The sequence below is a fragment of the Rhopilema esculentum genome, chromosome 13 (genome assembly GCF_057945365.1).
Source record: "Rhopilema esculentum isolate cy_ngs chromosome 13, ASM5794536v1, whole genome shotgun sequence".
In the NCBI taxonomy this organism is placed as follows: domain Eukaryota; kingdom Metazoa; phylum Cnidaria; class Scyphozoa; order Rhizostomeae; family Rhizostomatidae; genus Rhopilema; species Rhopilema esculentum.
In genome coordinates this window covers 4,665,586-4,683,396 of record NC_142827.1, presented here as the reverse complement: position 1 = coordinate 4,683,396, position 17,811 = coordinate 4,665,586, and the positions used below count along the sequence as shown (strand labels likewise).

The window sequence follows — 17,811 nt, the reverse complement described above, 5'->3', positions numbered from 1 at the left end:
CTCAAAGCAGTGTACTGAACAACAAATGAGATAAAAAAGCTACCAACCTTGTCCCAACACAGAATTCCTAAAGAGAACATATTGCAAACATCCAATTTGTATCCTAATCGTTAGTACTTTATTCAATTCAACCCAGGTACTTAGAAATATAGATACACCTTTTTAGTTCAAAGATAAAAACAAAAACTCTGACACAGCAGAGGCATTAGATGTAAATAATCCAAAGCTTCACTTGTGAAGACACCCTCTGGAATCTTTAATTTGTTGGTGACATAACCAAAGAAATGAACATGTCAGAAGCAAATACTTTAGCCTTTTACCAGTTAAAAGATGTTACAAGTGAAAAGAAACTTGAAATAGTATACTGTACCGTAAGCTAAAAAACAAAAAAAACAAACTTTCAGTTTATTCGGACATTAACAAAAACAAGGATGAACACATCTTTAAATTTTAAGCAGTTAACTGGGCAGACCTTCATAAGCAGATCTTCAAAAGATCAATTCAAAAAATTGATTTCTTCTTATGCTACCATTTTAAGCAAGAATTTAAAAAAGGTAAATAAAGACTTTCATTATGTGCCAATTAATGACAAAATGTTTACAAAAAATTCTATTTATACTTATTCCTTAATATTGTTTGTTTGTTATGCTTTCACAAATATTTGAATCTTACATGAACCTACCAGTTACCTTAGATAATTCTGGTAGCACAATATAATTCTAGGCAAGATTCAACCAACTTCAGCAAGCAGGGATCTTGGAATATTTTGCCTAAACATGAACAAACAAAAATTTTTTAACTCACCAGGTGAATCGAGCATTTCCTGAAGGTGCTTGTATGTTCTAGCATATCTTTGGAAATTTTCATAAAATGCTTTTTTTAAGAATTTATATGGTATCTGGAAAAGAAGCAATGAATACTGAATAACAAGATTGCTATTACATCTTTTTAAAACATCATCTTTGAATCTGATGTGCAGATTTTGATTGGCAATTTACAAACCTAAATGAATATATTCTAATGTTGAACTTCTAATACTTTATTGCACTATCTATGCTATAAATTCTGGAACAAAATAAAATAATTCAGAAAAATACAAAAAAGAATACTATTTGTTAACCAAAGGGTAACTTAATACGATTTACCTTTTACCTGGAAAGGGTAAATCTGTGACCAAAAAACACAAAAATTTGGAAACCCCTTCGCAAGTGGGAACTTTTGAAACAGCAACATATATGCGAGTCTTTCATTTGTATTCATTAAGATGAAAATGCAGCCTTTGGAGCATGTCTGTGTAGACATGGCCTAACACCCTGTACAGAAGATACTGTGATAAAAAAGAAATATGGTACAATATCATATCCAAGGGTGTAGAGCAAGGAGGGTCAGCCCCTTGTCAATGCCAAAAAGGAGCCAATTTCTACCCTCGATCATACTAAATTTGCCTTCTGTTTACATGAAGAAACATGACTACAGTATGGAAGCAAAAATGTATCCTGTAAACTGCTTTACGTTCTAGATGCGAATCCACTAGGTCAATCCTCTTTGCTTATTGACAATGACCTCCTTGTTGTGGCATAAAGAATCATGTTGTGGCATTTCAATGAAAGTAGCTATAGGTAAAGAGTTCTTCAAGGGATGAGGACTTGTAATTACAAAAAATAAGATATTTCAAAAAAATCTACACGGCTCTTGAGGGTTATTCTTTTCTTTTTTAATAATCTGGTACTTTTTGGTTACCCTTTTGATTTTCTTATATAACACTTCTTCCAAGGACACTCTCAAAAAAAATTTACTGAGAGGTGTTAAACATGTAGAGCCCTTTGAGTATCTTTGAAGGCTGTTTTATGGAGCATGTTTGTTTTGCTGAGTGCTTTGCAGAATTAATGTAACTACTGAGAGAGCTCCTCCTTTAAGTATTTCCCTCCATACAATTTGTCCCACTCTTTGTTTTGCATTTCAATTTTGTATTAATTTTTGATGATAATGTATTGACTTTGCGTAATTTTGAATTGTATGTATCAGTTACTATTTATTGTTGATGTGAATGAATTGTATGTAGAGAATTTAAAATATGAAACTGAACTGAACTGAACTGAACTTTTGCTTAGAGCAAGGACTGTAATCCCGAGAGGATTTGTGACCAAACTCTAGAAAGGACCTATAATAGATTCCTAGAGTAACTAACAAATAGGTGAAGTGAGGCTTAAGGTAATGCTTCTCAGGCCATACCAGATATAAATTTGCAGGCAGGCAGTGAATTTCCCTCTTTGTCGGATCAAGGAGTGCAATGGGGTTCTATTTAACAAGAGCACATTTTGTTCTAGACAAATCAGCGGGTTTGTTTGCAAAATGTAATTAGCAAAATCACCTGCCTCAATTTCAAGCTGGATTTGTAAATGTTTCAATCCAAAACACAGTTGCTGTGGAAAAACCTACCCCTATACTTTTACCCGGAAAAAAATTTACGTTTTTTTACAAAGAAGTTTTTTTGAGCTTAGTTTTTTGGTTTAAATCTAGGAGCCCTAAGCAGAAATACGAACGGTTTGTAAAATATCTGGAGTGGAACATCACCTATTTCCTACCTCGCCCCAACCGCCAAAGATGTCCATCCCCTAGTTTACTCCTTATTAAGTATATTAAGCACGACCCGATGGCTCAGCAGCAGAGCACTTGACGTACAAAGTCAGGGGTCGTGAGGTCGAGCCCCGCTCGGGTCGGTTATTTTCCCGCACTCTCTATTAATTATCTTTGAAATCCTGTTGTCTGTAAATATTAAGCTTTCGTTAATTAAACAAGGAAACATTTTAAGATTCAAGTTACCTGATATTTTGCGCAAAGAGATTGCTATTACATATTTTTCAAATCATCATCTTTGAATCTGGTGTGCAGATTTTGATTTGCAATTTAGAAACCTGAATAAATACATTCTAATATTGAACTTCTAATACTTTATTGCACTATCTATGCTATAAATTCTGGAACAAAATAAAATAATTCAGAAAAATACAAAAAAGAATACTATTTGTTAACCAAAGGGTAATTTAATACGATTTACCTTTTACCTGGAAAGGGTAAATCTGTGACCAAAAAACACAAAAATTTGGAAACCCCTTCGCAAGTGGGAACTTTTGAAACAGCAACATAGATGCGAGTCTTTTATTTGTATTCATTAAGATGAAAATGCAGCCTTTGGAGCATGTCTGTGTAGACATGGCCTAAGACCCTGTACAGAAGATACTGTGATAAAAAAGAAATATGGTACAATATCATATCCAAGGGTGTAGAGCAAGGAGGGTCAGCCCCTTGTCAGCCCCTTGTCAGCCCCTTGTCAGCCCCTTGTCAGCCCCTTGTCAGCCCAAAAGGAGCCAATTTCTACCCTGGATCATACTAAATTTGCCTTCTGTTTACATGAAGAAACATGACTACAGTATGGAAGAAAAAGAGCATCCTGTTAACAGCTTTACGTTCTAGATGCGAATCCACTAGGTCAATCCTCTTTGCTTATTGACAATGACCTCCTTGTTGTGGCATAAAGAATCATGTTGTGGCATTTCAATGAAAGTAGCTATAGGTAAAGAGTTCTTCAAGGGATGAGGACTTGTAATTACAAAAAATAAGATATTTCAAAAAAATCTACACGGCTCTTGAGGGTTATTCTTTTCTTTTTTAATAATCTGGTACTTTTTGGTTACCCTTTTGATTTTCTTATATAACACTTCTTCCAAGGACACTCTCAAGAAAAATTTACTGAGAGGTGTTAAATATGTAGAGCCCTTTGAGTATCTTTGAAGGCTGTTTTATGGAGCATGTTTGTTTTGCTGAGTGCTTTGCAGAATTAATGTAACTACTGAGAGAGCTCCTCCTTTAAGTATTTCCCTCCATACAATCTGTCCCACTCTTTGTTTTGCATTTAAATTTTGTATTAATTTTTGATGATAATGTACTGACTTTGCGTAATTTTGAATTGTATGTTATGTATCAGTTACTATTTATTGTTGATGTGAATGAATTGTATGTAGAGAATTTAAAATATGAAACTGAACTGAACTGAACTTTTGCTTAGAGCAAGGACTGTAATCCCGAGAGGATTTGTGACCAAACTCTAGAAAGGACCTATAATAGATTCCTAGAGTAACTAACAAATAGGTGAAGTAAGGCTTAAGGTAATGCTTCTCAGGCCATACCAGATATAAATTTGCAGGCAGGCAGTGAATTTCCCTCTTTGTCGGATCAAGGAGTGCAATGGGGTTCTATTTAACAAGAGCACATTTTGTTCTAGACAAATCAGCGGGTTTGTTTGCAAAATGTAATTAGCAAAATCACCTGCCTCAATTTCAAGCTGGATTTGTCAATGTTTCAATCCAAAACACAGTTGCTGTGGAAAAACCTACCCCTATACTTTTACCCGGAAAAAAATTTACGTTTTTTTACAAAGAAGTTTTTTTGAGCTTAGTTTTTTGGTTTAAATCTAGGAGCCCTAAGCAGAAATACGAACGGTTTGAAAAATATCTGGAGTGGAACATCACCTATTTCCTACCTCGCCCCAACCGCCAAAGATGTCCATCCCCTAGTTTACTCCTTATTAAGCTTTCGTTAATTAAACAAGGAAACATTTTAAGATTCAAGTTACCTGATATTTTGCGCAAACAAATCACCTAGCCATCACCTAGGAATATTGTATTTTCTAAAAAACTAGGCTTTAAAATTGCCTATTCCCTCCGCTACACTACTGCACAGGATGCCTAGGCCCTTTCTGAACCTCCTTCTAGAAAACTATCCAATCTTATTTGCATCATAATGCTTCACAATCCAGTACATCTCTTTGATACACCAATTCGACTTACGACCTCGTTTTGGAAATTTCTCCAAACTTAATTATACGATTTTTTTAAGCTCAGATTTGGTTTTATCGTCGTAATTTTAGGCGGGATACCATTTTTCATATTTTTTGAGCTTGTATTTTAGATTTAACCGAGAAATGAAGTTTGAAAACTTGTAAGGGATTTGACCGCAAAAATCGTTCCGGGGGAAACTTTACCCCCCTAGTCGCCAATCACGGTCAAATCCCTTATAAAGTTTTTATCTTCATGTCGTCATAAAATCAATATCGTGAGCAATATCATAATGAAAACTTACAAATAGACTAAAATTATTGCTGTCAATCCGAATCTGAGGTCAAAAATTTTGTACAAAATAATTTGAAGAATTTTTCAAAGTGCAGCCGTAGGTCGAATTGGTGTATTGTGTAAATGATTGAATCCAGTTTCAAATAAAAACACGGCTGTGTTTCTGGTGCACTATAACATTCTCATGTAAACCTAACCCCAAATCCACAATTAAATAAAAACAGAAACATGCAAACAGGGAAAACATTTGCGTGGGATTGGATGTTTCCTGTAAAAGTAGTAGCTTAAAGCCTTGATAAGGCATGCACAAACTACACTTCTTGGGAAAGCAAGGCCGGTGCAAAGAAATGGGCATGCGCTCTTTGCACGGATGGCCAGCTTCTTTGCAAGAAATAGAAAAAGAATAGATTCTAAAATACTAAGAATGCAGAATGAAATGATCATAATAATCTTATTTTATCTGATTTATTTTTTAAGGGATATTTATTAGGCTGCTTTTGAGCTCTTCTAGATAAAAACGTCAAATTTTAGGAAAAAATATGGTATGAGGTTTTGCAAAGCAAGATTTGTCACGTAAAAAAATAGAAATTGGGCTCTTTTAGCAAACAATTTTAGGAAATCATAAAATTTCAGCAATCAGAAAAAATTATTTTATATTTCATATTTCATTGACGCAGTTTGCTAACATAATGTTTAAGTGGCTAATATACATACCAAGGTGAATTTGTTTGCCAATAAAACCATGCACTGCAGTTTATATAGACTGAGCTGCTTCAAACTGGTCTGCAAACCTTCTACCTTGTAGTAATCAACATCTGATGTCACCTGTTGCAAAAACAATTACCATTCAACTGAATTTCTTGAAGATAGTAAGGAAAAGTGTAAAAATAGGACTTCTAAGTACCTTGAGTCATTATGTGGTCTTTTTTCTCTGGGAAATATCAGAAAAAGGACTTAATGGTGCAATGTTTATGTTTTTTGTTATTATTTCCACATTTTACTAAACTAAGTCTAATTAAAGTTTCTTGTGTGTGGGCTAGTGCAGTTCAGAACTTTTCACGATTACAGACCATGATAAATGAAGTCAGAATACTATAAAAGACCAAATTTAATTTAATATATTTGTCCCTGTTAACATAAAAATAAATATACCTTCTCTTTTTTTAGATTATCTTTGACATCTTTCACAACTTCTACTTTCTTTGGGTAATTATGATTTTCAAACAAATGTTCAATTAGCCTGAAAGAGATATGTAAAAATAAGTTTATGCATCTAAACACAACAAAAAGTTTTAAAGTAAACATGAAGACCCCAAAGTTCTAAGCAAAGAAATCTGTAACTTTCTTTTAATTCAAAATCCAATAAAATGATGAAAAAATTCTATTTTAAAAAATATTTTCCTGCTTGAGATGCTCAGGATCAGAGTTCCTTAGCTGTGAAAGTTTATATTGACGAGCCACAATTTTTGGTATTGTTTCCATACTTTTTTACGTACTTTAACTAACATATCTAAATTTACAATATGTTGGCAATACCAAGAATGCATGAGATTTTAATGTTACATAGATTAGAAAATACATCAATTTGGATATGCTATGCTATGCCATCTAGATATGCTGTGCAAATTACAATTATTTTATGCCATACATGAGAAGTGCATTCCGTGGATGCTCGTTGAATTGATGCCACATTTTACCCTTGATATAAATACCTATAAACATCAGAATCAAGCAGTCTGTTGACCTTACAGGAACTCCATGATTTAACAACTTGCTAGGACAATGAGAAAAATATAAATAAGAAATGCATTAAACCTACTCATTAGCCATTCTAGCTTGGTCATAATTGATGCATTGTGCAGAACGCTTAAGATAATCCATTGCAAATTTCTCATCAACATTTGGCACCACTCCTACCTATAATGATAAACAATGGTAGAAAACCAGCTCAGCATCTGTCTCTCAGAGCAAGCAATAATTCTGAACCATCCTAAAGCCTAAACAGGAACGCCCACATCCTAAAGTCTTGACAGGAAAACATATTTAAGAAGCAAAATTGACTATAAACTTACTTTCAACTGATACAAATTAAACCTAAAATACTTCTTTTGCATGCATCTACAGTAATTTAGTTTAAATCTTACTGATTTAGCGTTTTTTGAGCTGATTGGTGGCTTGAAAAGTCTATGAAAATATTCTATAGACAGTGCATTGTCTTTTTGTGTATTTTATGTTCATTCCTATCTTAATATACATATTTGTTGCTTTTCAATTTCTCATGTGAGGACTTCAGACATTTTAACTGAATTGGACAAGTTTTTATGAATAGCTGTAGGGCCATTGAAATTATGGTCTCTGTCTGATACACTTCTACCAAACCTGATTGTAAAATTTGTATTCATTTTCTACAGGATTCAGCTGATATCATACAATACCATACATTACTATAAAGCAATTTTAACGCTGAAATAAATATGCAAATGGCTTTGAAAAAAGCAAACATTTTACAACATACTTAAAGCTTTTTCGTCTGACACTGACAAATGGTAAATACATGTTCTTTTCAGAGTGTAATTTGCCTTCAGTGTTGTCTCTGAAGTGTTATGCTATTTTTGGCAGCCATTGTAAACATCTTTTTCAGTCAGTTATGCTAGAAAGTGGCCTGGAGGCCAATAGCTAAGTCTTACCAAGAGAGAATAGGGAGAGAGGCTAAGAAGACAGGGAGAGGTTTGCCAATTTTGGTTTTGAAAGAAGAAAGGTTATAAGAACCTGGGAAGCAAGAAAAAGGGCACAAAATTTTGAAGTTTACAAGCTCTGGGAAGGAAAATGAGTTGTTGATGGAACTGGTGATTAATAAAAACTTTTCAAAAGTAAAGCTAAAATACTAAAATCTAAGGTATAGCAGTACTAAAATCATTGCATTGTGTATCTGGGTATTCCCTCTTTTTTCATCATGACTCAATGCCATTAAAAACACGACTGCATTTTGAAACATTTTCTCAAAATCTTACCACTATCTCCAGAGCAGACTTAAGAACTTCTTTGTGAGTATTTAGCTGTTGATCAGACTTTCTCCTATTTTCTTCACAATTTTCATTAGTGTTTAATGAGCTGTTTGTAAAAGTTTCTGAATCATACGAGCTACTCGAGGGCAAATGAGAATCAGAACTTTCACTACCACCACTGCTACTAGAACTCGAAGAACTGTCAGATGACCTGATCGTATTCCATGGATTAGTCACTGTGGAATCAAAAGCCGGTCTCTCAATTCCGGCATACACTGTAGGCTCATATTTGTCTTTATTATTCGACTTTGTCACGCTCATCTTAGTATCAGCCGTAATCAGAGTCTTATCTGCATCTTCTTGGCTGTCAATAACGATAACGGCAGGAACCCCATTATTTGTTTTTCCCTCCTCAGACACAGGGACTAAGGGTCGACTTATTCCATTTACTTGTAAATTGTTCCCTAATGGGAGGATAAAATCTTGAGTAACTTCTAGCAAGAAGTCGATACAAGCTGGGAGTAACAAGGCTGTCGTTAATGGCTGCCCTCCCTGAGCAGTCTGTACGCGTTGTCTAACGTGAGTTATAGCCATCCTTATAACGTGTTCATCAAATTGAGGAAATATTGGCTGTATCTGTGTAACCACTTCATTTTCGATTTCATCCGGCATTTTCGGTGGAATCTGTGGTAGCATAAAAAACACTAACATCTAAAGGAAACATTTTCCCGCCATATTATTATATTGCCATTCTGTAAATGACGAATTACTCCATGTATGACAAATCTAATTCAATTCAATCAAGAAACACAAAATACAATTACAGTACTCCAGGCACCGCGGAGCGGGCTTTGGCACTTTTTTAGACCCCCCACTTTTCTCAACGCTTCGCGCTGTCTGTGCTCTTCAAATTTTTGCGACGCAACTGAAGGTAAGTAAAACTTAGTTTATTAGAAAAAGCTTAATTGTTGGAACTTTCTTGGGGAACTTCAATGCCTGCCGAAAGTCTTGGAATACTCAAGTCAATTTTCAAAAGCAATTTCAGTCATCTCCCTCCCCCTAGGAACAATACTTATTGGTTTTCTACAAAACAAGGAAAGATATTAGCAAGCACGCTTCCTTTGGTAACGTGATGCAACGTGATATGATATTTCGAAATACATGAAAAGTATAGAAATACATCTTTACTTATATAACTCCTAGACTAGAATATAACTTGATGGTATCAAGTTACCATACAGCCTAAAAGTCTGGTCAGGAAATTGACAAGAAAAGTTTACTTTTCCCCATCAGAGAGCCGATGCACCAGTTCTACCCAAGGTACCTATAGTATGAGAGAGGAGGAGAAACATAACTTAAAGAGCCGAGTTTATCTTAAGAAATGTTAAGGACTGTGAAAATAATTCTTTTTTGTATTTCAACCCCCACCCCAACATCAAGAATTTTGGAGAAAAACACTATGCCTTCATTCTCGTCGTGTTGCAGGCATAGCCAAGGGAGAAGAGAACAACGTGGCAAGAGCATTCCAAAAAGGCACGATAAATTCTTCCCATACAACATAAGGACACTCATCTGACTCAAGGGACCAAAATTTCGTGCAGAAATTCCTAACTTCAGAGCTCTTACTACTTTATTATTAACAAAGGCATCAGAAGCAGCACATAAAGGCTTGAAACTAGAATGAAAAGAGGAGCCTTGAAACCCAGATGTGAATACCATTCATCGTGAAAGTATTTCTGATATCATCTCATTCGCTTACAATACTTTTTTGGGTAAGCCAATGTTGCAAATACTTTTTGGGTTCATGAAATGCTGTATTATGTTCTTGAGTCTTAAATCTAAGAAACATCTGAAAAAAGAAAATCGATTTGCAGAAAAAAACCGCAAGAATTGTCAAATCAAACACTTAATTTAGTATGTTAATCAAAAACAAATGTTTCTGGTGTAATTTCATCTTAAAAGATACTTTTAAGGAATAGAAATTTATAACCCTATCTGAATTAATTTATCCTAAATGTACAAGAGTATACCCCCCTCCTGGGTGTAAAAAACAATAGCCTACGAACAGTGGCGGGGTGGCTATGTTTTCCCTGGGGTGGCTTTGTTTTCCCTGGAGTGGCTATGTTTTCCCTGGGGTGGCCAAGTCGATTTTCTCGCCCTATCTATATATCGTGGTTATATAAAAGCCGAAGTCGATTTTTGGAGTCCTAACCCAGGGCCTCCGACGAAGGGGGGCCGGGGGTGCCATGGTCCCCTCACTTTTTTGCAAAACAATAGAGCTGTTTTAAAAAAACTTTTGTTATGATTGTTACACTTTCTCTTGGCCCCTCCACTTTCCAACCTGCGTCGGAGCCCATGTAACCGATGGAGTCCTAAGGTGATAATGAACTCCTTTTGTCCACACAGTAGCCGTTTTTCGTGCTTATGTAGATAGATTCCAAAACTGCTAGGTGGAACGACGATCAGGCTTTACCAATAATCCGAAACATGTAGCATTCTTAATTGGTAACATTCTCAATAGGCAAGCGGCACTGATTTGTCAACCTCAACAGTCATGTGATCGTGTCTCTGATTGGCCTATTTCGATCCACAACTGGGTATTAATTCCATCGCGGGGGCCCCTTAGTTATGATAAACAACACCCTAATCTCAGGAAAAACATTTTGGGCTTTCGGTGCATCAGCCCTTGTCTTGCCTGAGCAATGACGCAATTTTATGGTCGGTGTTTGATTCCAGGGTAAAAACTGCCTCAGTTTTTAACCCCGATAATCAGACTGATACACCTGTCACACAATCGAATGACTGTGTGAGAAGAAGTGAGACAGGAGAAGGCAGAAGGAAGCATATAACGGGATATAAGCAGGAGGAGAAGTGAGTACAAGGGGACAGGGATGGGAGGGGAAAACGCGTACAAACAACGCGTGAGTCTTGCTGCAAAATATGACATGACCCTAGCTGCATCACTGTACTTAAACAAATATGCCAGGAAAAGGCCACCTAGATAATACCACAAGGTGATTAGCAAATAGCTAAGGTAACATGATATCCACAGCCTACTAAGGATATACGTGTGGGACCACCCGATTCTAGGAAAGGGGAATCTGCGCACTTTCCCCGCGGGTATTAACTCGAATTAAACGATTAATTCCCATTTAATTCCATCGCGGGGGCCCCTTAGTTATGATAAACAACACCCTAATCTCAGGAAAAACATTTTGGGCTTTCGGTGCATCAGCCCTTGTCTTGCCTGAGCAATGACGCAATTTTATGGTCGGTGTTTGATTCCAGGGTAAAAACTGCCTCAGTTTTTAACCCCGCCACAAAAAACATGATAATGTTTACACCCATCAAACACTGACTTAGAAAACCTGTAACTGGAGGAGACTCTTGCCCTAACCTTACTAAGGGAGGAAGTTATTGGTGAAGAGAAGCGGGGAGAGAAAGCAAGAGAAAAGAAGTTTTTTTTTTTTTTTTTTATGTTTGCCAACAACAGCAAACGCATTTTTTTTTATGTTTGCCTACGACAGCAAACGCTTTTCGTTGTATGTTTGCCAACAACAGCAAACGCTTTTTTTTTTGCATGTTTGCCCACGACAGCAAACGCTTTTCGTTGTATGTTTGCCAACAACAGCAAACGCTTTTTTTTGTATGTTTGCCCACGACAGCAAACGCTTTTCGTTGTATGTTTGCCAACAACAGCAAACGCTTTTTTTTTTTTTTTTATGTTTGCCAACAACAGCAAACGCTTTTCTGCCATTCGTTTGCCAACAACAGCAAACGCTTTTCTGCCATTCGTTTGCCAACAACAGCATACGCTTTTCTTTGCATGTTTGCCAACAACAGCAAACCCTTTTCTTCTGCATGTTTGTCAACAATAGCAAACGCTTTTTTTTTTGCATGTTTGCCAACAACAGCAAACGCTTTTTCTTTTTTTTTTTTTTTTTTTTTTTTTTTTTTTTTTGTGCATGTTTGCCAACAACAGCAAACGCTTTTCTACTGCATGTTTGCCAACATCAATAAACGCTTTTTATTTTTCAAGTTTGCCAACAACAGCAAACGCTTTTTATCTTTCATGCTTGCCAACGACAGCAAACGTTTTGTTTTTTATTTTGCATTTATGCCAACAACTGCAAACGCTTAATATTTTTGTTTGTTTGTTTGTACTTATAAATTTGCATTCTGCCAACAACGGCAAATGTTTTGTTTTACTTACATGCTTTCCAACAGCTGAAAATGCTTATTGGTTTTTTTTTGTTATTTTTTTTTTTTTTTTTTTCAATTATGTATATATATTTGCATGTTTGCCAACAACAGCAAACCCTTTTCTTCCGCAAGTTTGCCAACAACAGCACAACGCTTTTCTTTGCCTGTTTGCCAACGACAGCAAACATTCTGTTTTATTTGTGTAATATTTGTTTGTCTGTTTGTACCTATAAATTTTCATTCTGCCAACAACAGCAAATGTTTTCTTTTATTTACATGCTTCCCCACAACTGAAAACGCTTAATGGTTTTTCTATTCTTTTATATATATATTTGCATGTTTGCCAAACAACAGCAAACTTTATGTTTTGTTTTGCATGCTTGCCAACAACAGTAAACATTTGGTTTGTTTGTTTTTTGTTCACCTTGCATGTTTGCCACCAAGAGTAAAGGCATAACTAGATGTGTTATGGCGACAACAGCAGCCACTTTTTTATGTATGTATGCGTATGTATAGCCCTGGGAAACTATCTCCATATTTTATTTGAATATATAAACCATAGCAAGAAAACAATTTGTATATACTATGTGAATTTCCATAAACGCAGCACACTATCTCCATATTTCATGTGAATTTGTAAACCATGGCAAGGAAGATTTTGCATTTGCCATTTGAGTTTGCATAAACACAGCAAACTGCCACTATATTTACCATTGCAGTTTGCATGACAGAACATTTGACATGTTTGCATTTAGCTAGAAACATCACCACAGTATGCTATCTAGGTATTTACCGATTTATATTGCAAACATTGGTTCTGCAGATTCAGCTTATATGTTTTAGATTCTGCAGATTTGTTGCAAAGCCACAGTAAACTATTCTACATTTACCAAGCAGAGTGTGCCTAATGTTAGTAAATTCATTGTAAAATGTAAAAGAGATTTGCATAATTACAGCAAACCAATTCTATATATATATATATATATATATATATATATTGGGCAAGTTAAGTATTAACAATATAGCACGTTTTACATTGAACCAAGAAGTTCGCTCTCAACAAAAAGGCTTGCCTAAAGTAGCAAAATACAGATTGCTCGAACCAATCAATTTGCACCAGAACAAAAGGGGGCACACAATGCATTCATAAATTGGCAATAACAACAAACATTTGATGCATTTGCCGACCATGATTGATGAAAACAGAGAGCAAATTTGCCAGCCCATTTTTTCTAAATTGTTTAGCTCTGCTGTTATACAAATTACATCAAAATACCTGTATTACAATAAGTTTTGTTTTTTTGTTTTTGTTTTTTTTTTGTTGTTTGTTGAAAATATAGCGTGTAGTTAGTTGGAAGTTTGTTGCCATGGTGACTAGTGGCACTTATAATAATGTAATAAGATATCTTCAAAATGCAACAAAAGCTACTATATTTCAGCATACGGAAAGCATACGGATTAAAAAGCAAAGTGCAGATAAATGTCCACGTGCCTCAGATTCACTCTAAGTGTTCCTGCACACTCTTGCAAAAATCCTTAAAAATCTTTTTAATTATTGTAACCAAAAAGGACGTTCAATGAAACCGAAGACGAAGGGCATGGCCGCAGCAATTTTCTGAACGGGGTCTTGTTTTGTCAATAACCACTGGGCACAAGCCGGCTCAAGACGGCCCTGCTTTTTGGTATCATCTTGCTGTAGGCAATATTTCCATTTTGTTAGGAAGAGTAATCAAAGGAATAGACCAATTGGAGTTATCTAAAAACAGTAAACTGGCAATCAAGATGTTCCAAGGGGCATTGCCGAGACCACAGTGTTTAAAATGTTATTATGTAGCTCAAGCGAAGTTTTGGTGCCAGACTGAGGTGAACACTACCGTGAGGGCCCACTAAACCACAGCCAAGCAAGCAATGTGATATTACCAAAACCATGAAAACAATCTTTAGTCAATTTTTTGATTCATTTGATTATTGATTTTTGTTGAAACAAGATCAAACTGATATTCGAACTTTACTGGTGTGTTTGCGAAACTAAAGTATGAAGGTTAGGACACTGGGAGCAATATTGGGCTCGCTAAACGTTTACTATGACCATACTGGCAGGTTTGTTAAACCACAGCATGACTGCTTTGAACGGAGGGCGGCAGTGTGATGCAGCCAGTGGCGTAGCTAGCCAAATAGCAGTGGTCATGCCCTCCCCTCAAATTTGAAAAAATATGGGTGTGGCCAAATTTTACCTCGCCCAATTTTTTAGTTGATGAATTCCTTTTGGAAATTTTAATTTTAAGGCTTATGACTTATAAAAAAAATTGTGATTAACTTTTGGAATGAGCTTTTCTTATTTCATAGCAATCATCTTGTTACACCATGAAATGACCTTTATCTTATAGCTGTGACACTGTTTTGGTTTGTTGGTAATTTATACATACAGAGTTCTGACAATTTCCAAACAGAACTATACAAAAGACATTAAAAAAACATTAGTTTAGTATAGTAGATAAACTTAGCTTAAATTAAAAATTGTTTTGTTCTCCTAATTTCTTTCAATTTGCAGGCTGGAATACATTTGTAAATTTTAGAGATAAGCTAAAATTTTTATATGAAACAAAAAAATCACATGAAACTGAATGGGAGCTTTTTGGTCATCTTTTCCACAAATAGTCTTATTATCAATCTGTTGAAGGTATTTCAAAGCCATCACGATTAACTAACAACCCCAATAGAATTGATAGATAAAACAAATTGGCAAATGAATATCCAATGTAAATATTGATATGAAATATAGGAAGCTAAAATAATGGATAGGCCTAGTTGCAAAATGTTTTCTGCAAAGTTAGACTTAATAGAAAAATACTTTGCAAAATAAGTTTAGCTTAACAAAAACATTGATGTTTCCACATATACTTGTGGTAAATATCCACATGATTGGATTGTCCTTACTAAATCTAGCAAACAAGGGTTGTAAATGAATAATTTGATCTTGTAAATTTTCAAATACATCAAAAGTTGTAATAGTGAAATAAAACTGTGAAACTAACAAGATCAGTAACATGCTTGACTTGTCTCTGGTCATTTTATTTCAACAGCTATAAGTAGTAAAAAGTATTTTCAACTAAAAGTGAAGTCAGTAGAGCTTTGAGTTTGACTTTAATTGTGTGTAAAAACAGTGTTATTGCATGTGATAATAAACAAAAAATTAAAGAATAACTTAAAGCAAGTTCTGGCATTCCCTGTCCATTAACTACAATCTTATTGTCCTAATCATAATATGGTAACAATGCTTTTGAAGGGCTTAACAGTTTCTGAATATGCTGCTAAATGTCTGGAAAGTTTAAGCTCTCAAATCTGTTGGTTTGGAAAATAACACTGCTATCTCCTCCATCCATCTCCAGTGAACAGAATCAAGATTTGGCATTCATTAAATCAAGAAGATTCTCTGCAAATGTTCAACTAGTAACAATTGATTACTGAAAAGACTGAGAGTTTGCTTTGGTTGCATATAATGATCCTGCTCGCTGATTTTATGTCCAAAAATGGCCTTTCGTGCCTGTCACTTCTCCACATAGTCACAGAATAGAAATGACCAGAAGGGTCACTCGTGTCGGCATCCTTTGTTGCAAGTTCACTCGATTTTTTCTGGCGCCGCGCTGTCTGTACATACAGTTCTCGTTTTCAACCGTCATGAAAGGAGGCTAGTAGTCTAGGATGTTGCACAATCGAAGGCGTGTTGAAGCAAATTTAAAAACAAGCTCCCTTGAATACCACTGGGGCTGCACTTCATACCATCATGAAGCAAAAGGAGAGTGAATAAAATCACAGAGGCGCTTAGTTCGTTATGAATCGTGAGTTTGGAAACGATATTTAAATTCCCTGTTAGCTAATAATCAATACTACAGGCCTACTACAGTTGTGAGATGCGAGACCACCATTGATAGCAGTATTTTCCGGTTATAAAGCAATATATACAGGGCAAGATACTAGTTTAATTCTGGTTCAGATCGTTGAATTGTACGTGCTTATTGTTTGACATACTATCCTCGTTTTGGTGACGCATGCGCGAAAAAACTCACGCTGAATCGATTGGCAAAGAGTGACCCTTCTGGTCATTTCTATTCTGTGACATAGTGCAACACCATTAAGGCTGAAAAACCCTGTCGTTGCCATAAAATGTTCTGGAGATTAACATGAGTCGTGGCTGCTTGGCAATAAGCTTTTGCTTGCATTTTACTTACAGAGAATTACCTCCCAGCTCGTGGATCTAGGCATAGCAGCGCCGCCATCGATGCCTCGCATTCGTGTTCACGAAATAACACAGGACGGTTCTGATGATTATAATGATGGTCATGCCCTCTCGAAATGGCATGACTAGCCTTTGTTCTCTCCTGCGTCACTCCTATTGTTAGGCATGACCAAACATAGGGAACCAGCGTTATGGGCATGACTAAAACACAGGGTTTGGTCATGCTCATAGTTATGGGCATGACTAAATTGGAAACCCTCTGTTTTAGTCATGCCCGACAATAGAAGAGCGCCTTCGGAGGGCTCCATATTCTTGCGTGGAACCATAGGGCTCCAAAGGCGAATGGCCTGAGCTATTTCATCAGGAGAATAGGACTTTATTCTTACGAAAATATAATTTTTTGAAAAATGTTAACTCTGAAAATAGATGGTCATGCCCGGCATGACAAGCATGACCGCTAGCTACGCCACTGGATGCAGCCAAAGCAAGGACCTGCTGAATTGTGTGCAATGCCGATGAGTGTCACTTAATTGGATCTTGATACTTTTAAAAGGCTAAAACAACTGATCCTATATAGACCATGTGACGTGTCCAGAAACCTTTGCTGGCATGACTGTACAATTTAATGCTAGTGTTAATTTCCTCCACGTAAGTATTAAATAACGGGGCAGTTTGCCACACACCCCTTACGCCAACAATGACACCACAAAGATACTATTCGCTATTGAGGGGATTTTAGAGACAGCGTTTGTTGAATCCCAGATGAATGGAACCAAGGACGCCTGCGCCAGGGGAGCAGCTAGGGCAGTTGCCCCTGACCTCGCGAAATTGAGCATTTTTCTTCGTTTGACTATTGTACGGGCTATTGTTTTGCCCTTTTTTCTCTACGCTTTGCCCCCGTTGCCATCTCTGAGTACAGGCATCCTTGCCTTGGACAAGAACATGACAGGGTAAATTAGTTGAAAGAATAAGAACAAATAACAACAAGCAGGTATTCGTGGTGGATGCGTTTGATTGAGCGGCCTGGCATGTGGCTCTACCGAGAGGCAGCACTGTGGTCTTTGAATACTGCCCCCTTATTTTGTAATTTTTATGGTGGAGATATGAAGCTCCAGGGTTGGTATGATGAAAAGCGGCAGGAAATAGTGGATCGAAAATTAAAACAAATAACCTACAAACCATGCTACAGCCAATGTAGAAAAAAAAATGCTTGTACAACCTTTTCTCTGGAGCACGT

General features: G+C 36.2%; 1 protein-coding gene and 1 long non-coding RNA gene across 2 annotated transcripts; both read right to left on the bottom strand.

The window, feature by feature from the left end:
• Positions 1-239: 239 nt before the first annotated feature.
• LOC135691751 (uncharacterized) lies at positions 240-9,198 on the bottom strand. The gene is made up of 6 exons (XM_065209714.2): positions 8,141-9,198; positions 6,949-7,046; positions 6,282-6,369; positions 5,844-5,954; positions 805-898; positions 240-376 (listed from the first exon to the last, which is right to left on the bottom strand). The coding sequence occupies exons 1-6, from the start codon at positions 8,843-8,845 to the stop codon at positions 324-326; spliced, it is 1,149 nt and encodes a 382-aa protein (XP_065065786.1). The 5' UTR covers positions 8,846-9,198; the 3' UTR covers positions 240-323.
• LOC148958607 (uncharacterized) lies at positions 1,724-5,837 on the bottom strand. Its single transcript, XR_016144513.1, has 2 exons — positions 4,634-5,837; positions 1,724-2,823 (listed from the first exon to the last, which is right to left on the bottom strand). It is a non-coding gene; the product is annotated as an uncharacterized LOC148958607 (long non-coding RNA).
• Positions 9,199-17,811: the final 8,613 nt, after the last annotated feature.